Here is a 17,086-nt window from a genome sequence, read left to right on the forward strand (position 1 = left end):
CGGTACTTATAGTACAACTTGATATAACCTATGCAGTGGTACTCGGTCAACCGGACAGTAATGTTCCTCGTGAGACGAATAATCGTGACGAAGTAATGTCGCCTTATACACATTATTCTCAGTGATGTCCGTAATAAGGATTTGTTCCGGGTTTAATATTTATTTAGGACAGAGGTTGCCTAATAAATGTAAGCAACATATTATAAACTTCAAGTATATCGATGATCTGATATCGATCAATAATGGTACAAATATCCATTTCTCGTCCATTAATTCATCCAACTAAAATAGAAATATAAGAGACCTATGAAACCACCTCACCTGTTTCAGATTTAGTTTGTTTGTTTGTTGTTTAACGCCGCACTCAGCAATGTTCCGGCTATATGACGGCGGTCCAGACCAGTCAGTCCAGTGATTGATATCATGAGCATCAATCCACGCTATTGGGATACTATGACATGCATTAACAAAGTCAACGAGCCTGACCACCCGATCCCGTTGGTTGCCTTTTACGACAAGTATGGGTTGCTGAAGAACTATTCTAACTCGGATCTTCAAGGGTCTTCAGATTTAGATCCATGCATAAAACTGGACTTTTATTGTCAGTTAACTCCCTTGCAGTCTTACAGTCTTGTGGTAAGCCTTTTATCACTCTGAATCTTTTTTCAGATTTAGATCCATGCATTAAGATTAAGAGTGATAACCACAAGACTGTACATCTTCCCGAGAGTTAACTGGCTATAAAAGTCTAGCTTCCACCCTTGCCGAACTGGGCTGGAATTATATTTTGGCTGGACCTACGAGTCTATTCATTGTCCAATCAAAATCGCGTAACGAAATCGACCAATTTATAGCTTGAAATGAGCTGTAACTGAACACACACACACGCACGCACGCACGCGCACACACACACACACACACACACACACACACACACACACACACACACACACACACACACACACACACACACACACACACACACTAATATTAAATATTCGGTCCCTAAGGGTAAGGTATAATCTGCTCTAGATAATTTCTATATCGATCAGCATAATATGGTCAGTGTTAACAAGTTGTATCCAGCTCCAAAACACTGCAGGTATAATACTAGAAGTTTTGAGTCACATTTGACATGGCAGGTTTCTAGCAAAGTATTATTTAATGCTTTCTGAACATGGCAGTCGTCTGAAGTATGTAGCGTGGCAACACATTGTCATCGAGTTTGTTGAGGCGCCCGGCTGTTGTTTGTCAATACTTCAACATCACCATAAACCCTATTGATCTTCACGCGTGTACAAGAAGACACATTGCACAGAGTGGCTGATAGCAACAGTTCCCCTCCTCTTGGTTTTCTCATATACGAACTCGTTATGAGTTCCACAATCCTTCATTGCTGTCGAGGTATCTATAGTGAGTACGTTCGACTTGAACAGGAGTAGTGTCGGGTCTCAAAAGGAGGTTTCCAAAGGTAAGGAGCCTTTCAGGTTAAGGGATACGTTCCACCTTTCCCGATATAATGTGTAGTAAGTTGATTGCACCAATGATCTTCAAAAATTGTAATATAGGTTATGCATGACTTAATCACCTCATTTTAATGCGTAAACACAAATCGTTTACAGTGTCATCGCATTAATCGGGACCCCCCCCCCCCCCCCACACACACACACATCATTTGGTAACTTCGACTTCCAGGAGATCACTGCTTCCTGAAAGCTGAAACATATACAGAGTGATATTACATTACTCATGATTCCTTACTAAGTACATTTGTGAATCCGGATTATTTTACTGTGAACACTAGTGTCCGGTATTGCAGCGTTTGTATATCATCACCTCGTATCGAGGAGAGAACATGGTTAAACCTACACTTGCCATTGTAGTGATTCGGAGACTGTTAATATGATGGTCTTCTGTTAATAGAGCTACTGTAATTCCACTATATTGTTTCAGTGTACTATGAAACCCCGTTTATACGGTCGGTGGAGTTCCCAGGCTAACCGTCTGGGTTAACCAATGACCGGATCAATGGATTAGGGTATGGGATGTGTTTATACATAGGAAGGTGGCGTGTCAGGTTTCACTGTAAACGCAAATGTGCGTGACAAACACGTCAGCATAATATTTATTATATCATGTATGTGTCTTTTTACTTCGCATATAAACAAGCAATTCATATGTGAAATATTCGAATGTCATTTTAGGCAAGCGACCAACATTTGATAGCCGTACCAGATGTTGCTATGGTTATGGAGGAGAAGCCATCTGAAGGTTGTCATTGTCTCCTGCCTTGTTATAGGTATATGGTTGATGGCAAGTGGGAACAAGAATCTAAACGACCTTGAAAATCGTGATAATTACATACCTCACATGGTAAGTGCACAGAAGGATAATCAATGATTGGTTGTTTGTTTGTTTAACGCCGCACTCAGCAATATTCCAGCTATATGACGGCGGTCTGTAAATAATCGCGTCTGGACCAGACAATCCAATGATTGACATCATGATGCATCAACCAAGTCAGTGGGCCTGACCACCCGATGCCGTTAGTCGCCGTTTACGACAAGCATAGTCGCCTAAAACGGCAAGCATGGGTTGCTGAAGACCTAATCTACCCCGGATCTTCAAGGATCGATAATTAATGTACATGGATATCAACTATTAAGGTGAAACACCGATACACAAAGAGAATGATATAAATTGAATGTAAAATTATAAAATATTTTAATGAGAAACAGATTTTGCAGGTGTCGATATGTCCTCATTGATGAAAGGTGGAATGTCTGTTACATCTTTGCTTTAATTAGTATTTACATAACATATTGAATGATATTCTAATTGCTATGTTTGCATTACTGGGATGTGATATAACTTCAACGTTCAAAATAACACAGTGCATTGATAGCATTGTATAACATACAGATATATGTACATATTAGTAAAAGGACCTATCGAGTAGGCTATTGGTTCCTCATATGGGTACAGCGTCCGAAGCCCATTCGTGGGGCTCTAGCCGTGATATGGTTAATAGTCCTTACCTCCTACACTCATCATTAATATGTGATTCCGCTAAGATGTCCTATTTTCACCTAGCTTCCGGTGAAAGAAGCTATTGTCCACCATGAACAGCCTCAAGAACAGGATCACGACCTTCCGCAGGATCTGCCCAAAGAGCAGAAGGAGATCCCACGGGTGAACAGCATTGAAGCCGTCTTAAAAAAGGGAGAACTTGGAAATTATGAACCCCCCAAAACAGAAGTACGCTCTGGACCAGGTTGGTTCTGAAAATATATGACATTGATAAATCTCTAGTCCGGTGTTTTTGTGTGAAATTTGTTGAAGCCATATGACTTTATAGAGCTATAAATGAAGGTTACAATAAGTGTGCCGTAGCTGTGCGTTAATTTGCATATCAGAGGCTCGTTGTCAGTAAATAAAGGCTACAAAACCATTTCCATTATCATAGTAAATATCTGCTCAAAGCAAAATCCATTGTACGATTTCGACTTTATCATAAGCATGTGTTTATGAATCACTATCAATGACACATTCAACCTCAAACCAGCTTGAGCAATAAAGTAGTTTGCCACCCTCCATGGCGTTTGCCCTACCCATTTATTGCAGAGAACATTGACTCTGTGTGTGCCATATCCGAGAGCAGTATGAACATATATTGTTTTATAATTCATTCTCACACCTCAGATATCATTGACTTCAAACAGGACATCAGTATGTGCATGGCCAGAGATCCGTAAAGGTCCGGGGTAGAATAGGTCTTCAGCCACCCGTGCTTGCCGTAAAAGGCGACTATGTTTGTCGTAAACGGCGACTAACGGGATCGGGTGGTCAGGCCCACTGACTTGGTTGATGCATCATGATGTCAATCATTGGATTGTCTGGTCCAAACGCGATTATTTACAGACCGCCGTCATATACCTGGAATATTGCTGAGTGCGGCGTTAAACAAACACTATGTTTGTCGTAAGAGGCGACTAACGGGATCGGTTGGTCAGGATTGGTTGATGAATGTCAACGTATCCCAATTGCGTGGATTGATGCTCTTAGTGTCAATCACTGGATTGTCGGGTCCAGATTCGATTATTTACAGACCGCCGTCATATAGCTGGAATATTGCTTAATTCGGCGTTAAACAACAAACAAGTGCATGGTCCTGGGGCTGATGTTATTTTCGATAAATGTGCATCAACTACGCTATTGAAGACTTGTTACTGATTGGTGTTTTGTTTAATTTCAGGCGAACTTGGAAGAGGGGTTTATGTGAAAACACATGACGAAGAGTCCATCAAAAAGTATGGATGTGACATGAGTGTGAGTGACAAGATCTCACTGGACCGATCTCTTCCTGACACAAGAGACACAGAGTAGGTGAACAGAGGGCTCTTATACCATCAGAGTTGGTGCAGACGCATTTAATATTATATCTAACCTGTGAAGATCCGGGATAGAACTGGTCTTCAGCAACCTATGCTTGTCGAAAGAGGCGTCACTAATGTTTAAGCTATATCATCGCAACAGGTCTAAATCGTATGCAGGCTTTACATACCAGTGATATATGTGATGTATATCCCTCAGTGTATCGGGTTCAAATAACAAGCATGGGCTTTCAGGGATCTATTAAACGCATCGGAGTTACATGGTCCTGGGTCCTGGGAAGATTTGTTACAGTTCCTTTGGAATATTAAAGCATATTCTGAACACGATAACCTTACATTTTCAGAAAGGATTTTTTCTTATACGAAGGAATATAGCAGCAGTCTGACGTATGTGATTCTGATAACCAGAACCTTAAAAAAAACCATTTTTATAGAAATGAGTAACAATCCACGAGTTATATTTTAAGTGGATCTATGTCACTGTGGCTACCAATATTTTCGCACCCTGTCGTCTCATCAGAACTCGTCTTCCAAAAATGCTAGATTTCTTGATTCTTATTTTACTAGTTCCTTGTATGCATTGACAAAATGCCAACACAATGCCATCCTTTGCTATTCCAGGTGCAAGTTCTGGCACTACCCGACCAATCTGCCCAGTGCCTCTGTGGTCGTCGTATTCTACAACGAAGGCAACACGACCCTCCTGAGGACTGTCCACAGCATCATCAACAGATCCCCGTCCTCACTCCTGAAAGATGTGGTCCTTGTGGACGACGCCAGCACTGTTGGTAAAGATTCCCCTTCAGTAGGGTCTATTTTGTTACTATAAAATGCGACCTGTGAAGATCCGGGGGAGAATAGGCCTTCAGCAACCTATGCTTGCAGTAAGAGGCGACTATGCTTGTCGTAAGAGGCTCGCTGACTTGGTTGATGCTTGTCATCGTATCCCAACTGCATGGGTCGATGTTCATGATGTCAATCACTGGATTATCTGGTCCAGACTCGATTATTTACAGACCGCCGTCATACAGCTGGGATATTGCTGAGAGCGGCGTTAAACAACAAATAAACAATAACATGCTGGCAATGGGGTTGGGGGATATCAGTGCACCAAATAATGGTCTTCGCAATTTGTACCCATTTCCTGATCATGAACCATGACACACATCTTTAGCGTCGACCATGTGTTATCATTATGTAAGCCGTAACTATGTTCCATGTTTGAAGGATATGCTGCTTTGCTGATATACGCTAAACCGCTCTTTTCTATTCTAAGATCACTTGAAGACGCCCCTAGAAACCTACATCCAGCGTTTCAACGGGTTGGTCAAATTGTACCGGAACAAAGAGAGACTTGGACTTATAGGTGCCCGGATGAGGGGAGCAAGGGAGGCAACCGGAGATGTCTTTGTTGTACTGGACTCACATTGTGAATGTAACGTGAATTGGTTACCTCCCCTGTTACAGAGAATAGCTCTCAACAGGTCAGTCGTGAAAAAATGTTTTATTGCCCTAGTTCATTGCAATGCTTGATGCTTGGTTTCAGCATCAGCCTACCACCACCTCAATCCCATAGGTCATCTTGGCCAGATTTCGGAGGACTCCCAATTTGAGCTTGTTTTACTGGTTTCACTATTTGACGTTACTATGACATTAAACAACACAATCTCGTGACTGTCGTTACTCGTATTATAATGATTCTCGACTTCAAATTGTATAACCTTATGTTTATTGATATATCTTTTAAAAATATTTCGTTTTGAATGTGTTTTCTGTTTGCATGACACCTAAATAATTTCATAATGTCTGTTTCGTATTGTAATAGCAGATATGAAAAAAGGTGTAATTGTTTTTAGATAGACTATATTTTTACTTTTGATACTCAAAAAACACAATGTACTTTGGATTGTATCAGTCTTCAGTCCTGACATAAAACTTTGAAATATACTAAACCGCAACAGAAACGTCACCATGGATAGATATATGAGAAATCGTATTTGTCCAAACACTGTAAACATACTTTGAGCCATATTAAAAAGATGAAACTTGGCAAAACTGATCATCAAGGTTGAAAATAAAGTGTCAAATGTTCTTAAAGTGAAATAGAACATTAGTCTCTGAGAAAATGGCATCACAAGTCCGAATCTCGTGTGTCCGCCATGTGCATTGATGACTGCCGTGCAACGTCGATACATGGAATGGATGAGGCGGTTGATGAAGCCCACAAGCACTTGAGCCCACCCTCTGAGGAACGCCTGACGCAGTTCAGATGCAGTTGTCGGCCTTGGTTGGGCGTCATTCAGCCGTCTTTGAATCTAGTCCCACAGGTGCTCAATGGGATTTAATCGGGACTGAGGGCAGGTCACTGCATGGTTCTGACGACATTCTGCTGGAGGAAGTATCTTGTTGCTCTCGCAGTGTGGACACGGGCGTTATCATGCTGAAACTCATGGTCTCTCTGCCATCTGTAACGGCTCTTGTCTGAGAAGAGGACTCTTCTCCACTGCTGTGTTGCCCACTGAAGACGGCCCCGGCGATGACCTGGTGTCAGAATGGTTCCTCGGTGTGGCCTGTGACAGTGGAGGTGTCGACGCACGGTGTCCGCACTAATGTATCGCTGCTGTGTCCCCATGATCTGTCGAGCGATCTTGAAGATGCTGTCGCACAATCTGACGATCCTGACGTCGGGTGGTGACCCTTGGTCTTCCACTACGTGGTCGGTCATCTGTATTGTTGGTGGTCTGGTACCGTTGCTGGAGCCTGTATATGGTCCTTACGTGGACTTGAAATACATTGGCTACTTGCCGGGCGGTTTGTCCAGCTTACAATCGTCCAAGGGCTTGGTGTCGCTGATTTCTTGTCAATCGTGGCATGTGGTAGCAATTCAATAACGAATGAATGTTATCCGGTCTGGGTGGATTTCTATAGGGCGAGAAATGGGGGTGCATTTCAATTTGTACGGAACTCGCGTGCATCGGGTTACCATGGCCGTTGACGTGATGCATTTGGGCGAACGGTTTTATTGTCATCTGCCTTGATCATTTTATTAACAAATTTCATTTTCCGGACAAGGTAATGTTAAATTTTACAAACTTTGACAAAAATTACCCAGAAATTAGAATGATAAACTTTTCATGCAATGTTACTTGGGGTGACTTTTCTTTGGCAGTTCAGTATATATTCATGACATTTGGAGTCATTCATTCCTTGAAACGATAAAGCAGAAAGAAATCAACGTTTTAAAGAAATAAATGTTGTCCTTTATAGTACATGTTGTATGATTATGCTTCAGGAAGACCTTAGCTCTACCAACTGTAGACTACATCCAATACTCCAACTTACTTTACTATGCATTGCCGTTACTCGGGCAAAAGAAAGGCGTGTTTGATTGGGGCTTTAACTACAAGCAGATACCACTAACAGCTGAGGAGAAAGCCAGACAGACGTACTCAACGGAACCGCATAAGTGAGTTTAAATTCATCTTGTCTGCTAAGACCAAGGTATTGTCTGTTATGAACATTGTCGTAAACGTTGACGTGAGTGGGTATCGGGTGGATTCTGTGGCTAGTTTTGAAAAAGAATCTGTCTACCCTGCTGTCCGAGATTTTGTATTATTATTATTGTTGGTGTTATTGTTAGTTTTACTTTACATCTTGTTTCGAGCAGATCTCCAACGCACGCAGGTGGCCTTTTTGCTATGAACCGAGAGTATTTTCATGAACTTGGCGGATATGATTCCAGTCTTCAGGTGTGGGGCGGAGAAAACTTTCAGCTGTCTTTCAAGGTAAGAATGCTTTGATATGATAATAACCTTTGATTCAAGCAGTTAAGTAAGGAGTATTACAGTTGCGTCCCTTTTTTGTGCCCGTGCGCTTTATTCACAGCTCAGTACTTTTAGTGGCACAATTTTGTCTCACAGTAAGCATGGGTTTATACTCCCCTGGGACCTGAGAATGGGGTGTGTGAATATAGCACTTTATTATTATTATTATTATTATTATTATTATTATTATTATTATTAAACTGTTATTGTTATTATTATTATTCGCGGCGACGTTACTTCTGAATAAGTAATTTACATGTCCATTATGCCGAAAGGCTGGGTTCGATTCCCCATATGGTTACAATGTGTAAAGCACAATTCTGGTGCCCCCCTCCGTGATTATAAAAAAGAAACCCGGCATAAAACCAACTCACTCATTCGCGTGCCACTCCGTACTTCCTCTCATGACGACGGTATATCTACCCTTCCAGGTATGGATGTGTGGGGGTCAGATAGAGTGGGTGCCGTGCTCCAGGGTGGGGCACATCTATCACCCCTACATCCCCTACAGCGTCAACATCGCCGCCACGGACACAATCAAGATACCCGCAATACGGCATGTAAGTAGCAATATAAATAAGGGTACCATCTGTCATCAATGTTAAGATGAAAGACCGAAAGTCCGAGCCTTAGCAACTATCAGCGTCCATTCACTTCAAAGCCTGGGGTGGTGGTCTAGCCTGGAGGTTAAAGCGTTCGTCCGCCACGCCGACGACCCGGGTTCGATTCCCCACATTTCTGGTGTCCCCCGCCGTGATATTGCAGGAATATTACTAAAAGCGGCGCAAAACCATACTCACTCACTCCTTTTTTTCGCCAAATGTCTGTGAACCACAAAAAGATGGTTCTGTAGTTAGTAAATTTTGAGGTCTTCATTAAGTTTTTTGGGGGGCTCAGTGAATAAAAAACCCAAGCGAATACCGTTAAAGGTGGTTGTGCGTTTGTTTCATTTCTGCAATTAGTGTTTTACAAATATCAAACTGAATAGTGTTGTTGTGTTATTAGATCTCGTTTTATTAGACTTTTACGAGATTTTATCACGATTGCGATAAACAATATATAGTTGTAATTCAGTAATACGCGTAGCAGTTTTGTCCATGGACACTTGGTTACTCTTTTTAGGATAAAGATTTGATAGCTTTTTAAATTGTTTTAGGATAAACAGTATACCCAACCAGGGCCCTTCTATATTGGTGACATAAGTGTATATAAAGCTGTTGAATAATACAATTTCAGCTGTCAATCATCATCAAAATACTACTACTACTACTACTACTACTACTACTACTACTACTACTACTACTACTACTACCGAGTTTTTCAAGGAGAGGCTTTCTGAACGAGTTTATGTGCAGTGTGTTGAGAAGATCAGCAATCCTGCAGAGTCCTTCGCTTGGATGAAGTCGTCTGGCCTGAAAAGTGAAACAGAAGGCTTTCTGTTTGCTGCTCAGGACCAGTCACTTCCAACTCGAAACCGCCAATGTGTGATTTTGAATCAAAATGTCAATATGAAATGTAGATTATGTAATGAATTTAATGAGACTGTCCAACACATTGTGAGTCGATGACCAGCTTTGGCACAGAAACAGTATCTTAAGCGACATAATGGGGTGCCTCGATCATCCTTTTTTTATCGTCTTCGCTATGCTTGTGGTTTTCACACTGAGGTCCATCCATGGTACTACCCTGAATATGTAGAGGGCGTCATGGAAAATGATAAATACAAAATCCTTTGGAATTGACCCGTATACAGCCTCAGACATATCCAGACCAATAAACCCGATCTTGTCCTTTGGGATAAATCCAATGAAATCATTTATATTATTGAATGTTCTGTCCCCTTTGACACCAATGTGGTTGACAAGATTGAGGAAAAACATGGCAGATATGCAGACCTCGCTTTCTCAAAGTCACGCTTGCATCACAAGTACCAAGTTGTCCGACTCCCCATTGTTCTCGGTACTTTAGGTTTGGTACCTCCCAATCTGTTGACTGACATTGGGAGAGTATCCGGGTTTGCTACAAGCCCTTCTGACAATCTGGGTAATGGTGAAGGCTGCAGTGTTGGGGAGTCTTCACAAGCAGCGCTTCCTGGAAGAAGTCTCATTCGCTGTCTGTAGAGGGGGCAAGGGCCCTGAGCTGATGATGAGCCTAACAAGCCTAACTGTGCCAGGATCACCCAAATCCTCTTTGCGGCATATTTTATTTTAATCTGTAAATGAAAATACTCATTAAACATCCCATATATTGCAATATTCATCTTTCATTTAGAGCTGAAAGTCAACTGCTCCCCATAGTTGTAATATGTAATTTATCATCCAAAACTGGCTCCCACAGGAGATATCGCTTGGAGGAGATCAAGCGATATCTAAACTGTAGATATCACTGCAATGAAAATACATCATAATGGTTTGCAGACCATTGTGACGTCACTGGTTACCATGACGTCACAATCAAATGACTAATGGCTCTGCTACTGAAGCTGTTTGCAGTACATTTTACACTGAAGACACTGCTAACTGTCTACAAATTGAAAAATTGAAAGAAAGATGTTGGGTGATAAATAAAATCTCACCCGAGTGTCTTTTGATATCAAATATATCAACACTCGTTGATAAAAGTGGCAAAAATCCTCGGCAAGCCTCGGAATGTTTCCACTTTTATCAACTCGTGTTGATATATTTAATGTCAAAAGACACTCGGGTGAGATTCTCTATGTAATATGATAATACTAAAATTGATTAATAAATGTGCTCCTTGTTACTTTCCAGAATTATCTCCGAGTTGCGGAGGGTTGGATGGATGAATACAAGGAAAACTTTTACATTCGGGAACCTGACTTACGGGGGTATCACGTTGACGTGTCTGACCAGTGGGAGCTGAGACGGAAACTCGGCTGCAAAAGCTTCAAGTGGTACATGGAGAATATCGCCCCTGACATGTTGATGTACTTCCCGCAACTTCTACCGAATATACAGTGGGGCATGGTATAACTTTCTGTATATCCAGATAGATCAGTCAGTGTACATTGGGGCATGGTATAACTTTCTGTATATCCAGATAGATCAGTCAGTGTACATTGGGGCATGGTATAACTTTCTGTATATCCAGATAGATCAGTCAGTGTACAATGGGGCATGGTATAACTTTCTGTATATCCAGATAGATCAGTCAGTGTACAGTGGGGCATGGTATGACTTTCTGTATATCCAGATAGATCAGTCAGTGTACAATGGGGCATGGTATAACTTTCTGTATATCCAGATAGATCAGTCAGTGTACAGTGGGGCATGGTGTAACTTTCTGTATATCCAGATAGATCAGTCAGTGTACAGTGGGGTATGGTGTAACTTTCTGTATATCCAGATAGATCAGTCAGTGTACGTTGGGGCATGGTGTAACTTTCAGTATATCCAGATGGATCAGTCAGTGTACAGTGGGGCATGGTATAACTTTCTGTATATCCAGATAGATCAGTCAGTGTACAGTGGGGCATGGTGTAACTTTCAGTATATCCAGATGGATCAGTCAGTGTACAGTGGGGCATGGTATAACTTTCTGTATATCCAGATAGATCAGTCAGTGTACAGTGGGGCATGGTATTACTTTCAGTATATCCAGATAGATCAGTCAGTGTATATTGGGGCATGGTACAACTTTCTGTATATCCAGATAGATCAGTCAGTGTACAGTGGGGCATGGTATTACTTTCTGTGTATCCAGATGGATCAGTCAATATACAGTGGGGCATGGTATCAATTTCTGTATATCCAGATAGATCAGTCAGTGTACAGTGGGGCATGGTACAACTTTCTGTATATCCAGATAGATCAGTCAGTGTACAGTGGGGCATGGTGTAACTTTCTGTATATCCAGATAGATCAGTCAGTGTACGTTGGGGCATGGTGTAACTTTCAGTATATCCAGATGGATCAGTCAGTGTACAGTGGGGCATGGTATAACTTTCTGTATATCCAGATAGATCAGTCAGTGTACAGTGGGGCATGGTATAACTTTCTGTATATCCAGATAGATCAGTCAGTGTACAGTGGGGCATGGTATAACTTTCTGTATATTCAGATAGGTCTGTCTGTGTACAGTGGAGTATTGTGTTACTTTCTTTGTATGGAGATGGTTTTATCTCCTCTGCATGGAGATTGTTTTTGTGACATCTTAGCAAGGGAGTTGCTATTTTTGAGTTTTATTTTCTCTATGTTTAGATACGCCTTAAGGGGACAAACAGTTGTCTGTGGAAATATAACAGATCTGTGAAAGTGACAACATGTGACGGTCGAGCTGACGAGGTACTGTGTGTTATTGTAATATGATCAATACATATTATTTTGTGTGTTTCATGGGTCAATGTTAAACTCCAAAGGTTACTTCCCGTATTTCCGTCGCGTTGGTTTTCGGGATCAGCAGAGCAAAGCAGAAATACAACCAACTTTATCTAAGTTTTTTTTACAAGATCTCTGAATTTTATCTTTTTAAGATCTTTCGTCGGAATACAAAAGGACAAATAGCTTTAGGTGAAGACTGTATAGCAGCGAGAGTACAAAAGACAATAACTCTGAAGTTCAGGCACTGCGCAGGGCCTGATAATGAACCATGGAACTGGATTCAGGTATGTAAGACTGGGTATTGCATGTTTAGATGGTAAGAGAGACCAGTTTGTATGCGTGAGTTAGAGGATGGGGTTAATGCCAGAGTAAGGTGCAAATGGCCTGAGTTAAACAATCTGATTTATGGTGAATATTATTTTACGCCGCAACCAGCACTGTTACGGTACATGGAGGAAAAGAACAATGGTTGAACGCATACATGTGCCTGACCAAGGCCATCAGTGAATGTTGACACACATTGATTGTATAACCACTTTGGCACCACGTTGTGCCTACAAGGGACCTTTTTATGCCCCGGAATCTATGGGAAAATCGTTCAAAGCGGTGTTAAACACAACTCACTCGCTCACTATGGGGAAATCTGGTAGTGAACTAACAAAATATCGGGGTCGCCAGAGCGCTATGCCACACCTCAGCTCGAACACCTGTCATGACTGAGTGGTGGCCATCCAGAATTATGTTCATAATTACTATAGATGTGTTACAGTCACCCGATCAACATAATGTCGTTATCGTGATACAAAGGCGAGTGCTCCACTCGACTCACAGCGGGATATTCTGAGGGTCGTATCATAAAAAACAAAGTAACAAGTCTCATGTTTCGTTAACAAAAGTAACATGTTTCATGTTTCGTTAACAAAAGTAACACGTTTCATGTTTCGTTAACAAAAGTAACATGTTTTATGTTTCGTTAACAAAAGTAACACGTTTCATATTTCGTTAACAAAAGTAACATGTTTTATGTTTCGTTAACAGAAGTAACACGTTTCATGTTTCGTTAACAGAAGTAACATGTTTCATGTTTCGTTAACAAAAGTAACATGTTTCATGTTTTGGTAACAAAGTAACATGTTTTATGTTTCGTTAACAAAAGTAACATGTTTCATGTTTCGTTAACAAAAATAACTTGTTTCGTGTTTCGTTAACAAAAGTTACATGTTTCATTAACAAAAGTAACGTGTTTCATGTTTCGTTAACAAAAGTAACATGTTTCATGTATCGTTAACTACTGCTTAGTATTCTTTTCCAAATCGGTTCTCATCCGCGATTACCTGTATAATATTGTTGAGATAAATACCCTGCACCCTAGTTTCGTTTTGACCCCGACGCTAAACATACTACTCATTCAATAACACTCATTAATTCTAAGCTGATGTAGCGGATATACAATGTACGAGTCCCGGGGAGAGATTCGAACCACAGACATGATCCGAATTCGTATACCTTGCCCACACGACAAAATGTTACCCCGTCAGCAAGTTACCAGGTTCGGATGTCATCTGTGAAATGTTCTCACGCCCTGCTAATACTCCCCGTGAACAGAGGGCTAGACCCAGACAGCAAAGTAGGGTACTTAGGTCAAATTTGATATGAACATGCTCAACCACATGTTCAGCGCCAATATAGCGGGTCCCGTGATCCGACCACCTTATCTGATCTTTTAAAATAAACACCATCTTACTTCCCACTGTTCACTCTTTCAGGACACGTACCAAATTCGACACACGGAGAAAGACCTTTGCATAAAGGGGTCATCTACATCCGGGGATGTCGTGTTGGAGCCATGTGATCAAACCAGTATGGACCAGAAATGGACAGTTGAGACATACTATTCCTGGAAGAACAACACGTGACAAGTGTCCCAAGGTGCTCCCTTCATGTGTAAAGTTCTCGCGAAGGCTATTTACAGAGGAAACATAAGAGTGATACGAATATATTTGGTTTTCTTACGTATTTTGTACAGGCTCTATAAGAAACCTCTGAGGAAAGTTAGACAGAGTTGTATTTTGTAACTACTACTTTATATGTGTGTTTGTGTGTGTGTGTGTGTGTGTGTGTGTGTGTGTGTGTGTGTGTGTGTGTGTGTCAAGGATTTGTCAAGTTTGTTGATGTCTACCAATCAGCACTGTGCGGCAATCATATCACCGAGACAGCCATCTATGTGAATCCAATGATTTAGTACGATATTTGTGTACGTGCGACGGGAAACACTGGGCTTCGTCTTCTGTCTAAACAGGCTCTAGTTACCTAGTTAGCTTCAAATTATAGAGTTTTAGAGTGGTGTCTCAATGAAAATAAAAAATACATAGGAAGTTCTTCTGAAAAGCATACTCGAATACCTTAAAAAACGTCCACAAATCCATAAATATTCCCTCTCGTTTTAACTTAAAGGTTTGTTGTTGACAATTTCAATAAAGGAAAGGATGGGTTTCGAGCGTTCTTTAGTTAATAGTGAGTGAGTGAGTGAGTTGGGTTTAACGCCGCTTTTAACAGTATTCCAGTTATACCGCGGCGTGTCAGCTTAATTTGAGGGGAAAGACCAAAGTGATGCAGGTCTCAGACGTTTACCACTTCGGTGAAACCTACGAGCACGGGTATGGTGCTGACAAACCTAGAAACTATATTTGGGACGAACCGGGATTCGAACCCACAATCATAGGTTTCTGGCGTGCCCAAGGAACGCAACTCTGCACAGCGAATCGCGGCGCCTTAGACGACTGGGCCACCCGTGGCCGTTTTAGTTAATACAAATAGCATACCTACTATGGGACGGTCATTTTGATATTCTGATGTGGGTTTATCGGAAGTAATAAATTGCCCCATAAAATGCTTGAAACAAGTAATCAGGCTTTAGTCTGTTAAATAAAACAGATATGCAAAATACATTGTTGCAAGATGTTATTTCAAAATTATGAAAAATATTTAGGCTCAATGAATAACTGTTTCCTTGATAACATGATTGATCAGTTACTTTTTTGTCACTTCTCATTATATATGCAAAGATCACTAGGTACTCTTTAATAATGTGAAGAAGTAGCTTTGAAACACTATTCAGAAATAGTGAAGACGTTGTCTAGAGGCATCACAGTTGTCCCGAGGCACCATAGTGTCCATCAGCACGTGTTGCCTAGGATGGTGGCTCAATGGGACGACGGAAGAATAAACTCAGGGGTGAAAGTTTAGGAAGGCAGCAGCCATGTTTATTGTTAATGGGGAATTACGGTCGTAAGGGTCATGTTGATAGTATTCACGTGACAGAACGCACACTGGGACCGAGTTGCCAATGTTCGCGTTGCGTTGACATGCCCTGTCACTTGTACACAGGCAGGAAGTTGGACGGCGATTCCTTATCGTCGACGTTGTCGTTGGTGAGGCGAAAGCGTTGGCCGACGCCACGACCAGTCGTTCTAGCCGTCCGCTTCTGTCAATGATTAGGGGCCCGTCTCTCTGACTGACCATGTCTGTCACGTTTTGTAGGTTGTTTGTTGTTTGTTTTTTAAAGCCGCTGTTAGCAATATTCCAGCTATATGACGTTGATATGTAAATAATCGAATAATCGCCTGGACCAGACAATCCAGTGATCGACATCGGGACTACTAATTTTAGTTCGTTATAACCGTAGTTCGTTATAACCATATATACAGCATAACTACAGCAAATAGTCGGGATCAAAAAGTAAGTTCGTTATATCCGTCAGTTCGTTATAAGCGTGTTCGTTATAACCGTAGTTTACTGTAATGATAAAAGGTTTAACCTTCTTGAAATGTTTGTAGATCATATTTAAGAAATAAACGACTCGTGGTCGGTGTTTTTCGCACAATAAACCACCTCAGGAAGAATAAATAATGAATGGCGCATGGATCATTGCTCATTATACCAATCTGATTCAGACTAGATTATTAACAGATCGCCGTCACATAAACAAACAAACAAACCATCAAGATAAATAACCTTTCCAGGTATATGAATAGCGTGGCCAAATATCAGAATTCCAACATATGCCATAAGCAATGTATTGTAATTTACTTGTCCCAGGGTAACCTGAACTTCAAATTCTTCTTCTGAACAGTGAACCAGATCACCACAGAAATATTAAACGAATGAGCACTATACCTCAGGGAATGAATCGTCTTTGCTGTTGGAGTGGAGCTCGTCCACATTAAAGTAGTTTTGTGATATCCGAAAACAAACGAAAAAGAGGGCGCCTAAGATCACCGTCGTTCTCCATCGTCTTATTGAGCGAACCATGTCTGAAATTGGAAATATTTCCTTTAAGAAGTTTTAAACATCGAAGCTCGAATTAAATGTTTTCAAGTAAACTAAATGAATGTCGACATGGGTGAATAAAAACCTTGGAGTTCGGAAACACATTGTTTGACGCATATACTGATGAAAAGGGAACGCTTAGTTTTAGACACAGTAAAATGATATGCTATCATAGGTTACCAGCCTCGTCAGCCAAATA

At 41.1% G+C, this 17,086-nt stretch overlaps 1 protein-coding gene across 1 annotated transcript; it reads left to right on the plus strand.

The window, feature by feature from the left end:
• Positions 1-1,333: 1,333 nt before the first annotated feature.
• LOC139443365 (N-acetylgalactosaminyltransferase 7-like) lies at positions 1,334-14,614 on the plus strand. The gene is made up of 13 exons (XM_071224352.1): positions 1,334-1,471; positions 2,205-2,373; positions 3,094-3,274; positions 4,256-4,382; positions 5,016-5,182; positions 5,671-5,878; positions 7,687-7,860; positions 8,062-8,179; positions 8,650-8,778; positions 10,990-11,205; positions 12,439-12,522; positions 12,711-12,842; positions 14,325-14,614. Exons 2-13 carry the CDS (start codon positions 2,236-2,238, stop codon positions 14,472-14,474), a joined length of 1,824 nt encoding a protein of 607 aa, XP_071080453.1. The 5' UTR covers positions 1,334-1,471; positions 2,205-2,235; the 3' UTR covers positions 14,475-14,614.
• The last annotated feature ends 2,472 nt before the right edge of the window (positions 14,615-17,086 follow it).

Source organism: Haliotis cracherodii, unplaced genomic scaffold (assembly GCF_022045235.1).
Source record: "Haliotis cracherodii isolate W230 unplaced genomic scaffold, xgHalCrac1.p SCAF_5, whole genome shotgun sequence".
Classification (NCBI taxonomy): domain Eukaryota; kingdom Metazoa; phylum Mollusca; class Gastropoda; order Lepetellida; family Haliotidae; genus Haliotis; species Haliotis cracherodii.

Bases quoted from the DNA above. Each gene is read 5' to 3' on its own strand.
- LOC139443365 (XM_071224352.1), top strand. From the start codon at position 2,236: ATGTTGCTATGGTTATGGAGGAGAAGCCATCTGAAGGTTGTCATTGTC. The intron at 8,180-8,649 runs GTAAGAATGCTT...CTACCCTTCCAG, and splicing joins ACTTTCAGCTGTCTTTCAAG to GTATGGATGTGTGGGGGTCA. The intron at 12,523-12,710 runs GTACTGTGTGTT...TATCTTTTTAAG, and splicing joins GTGACGGTCGAGCTGACGAG to ATCTTTCGTCGGAATACAAA.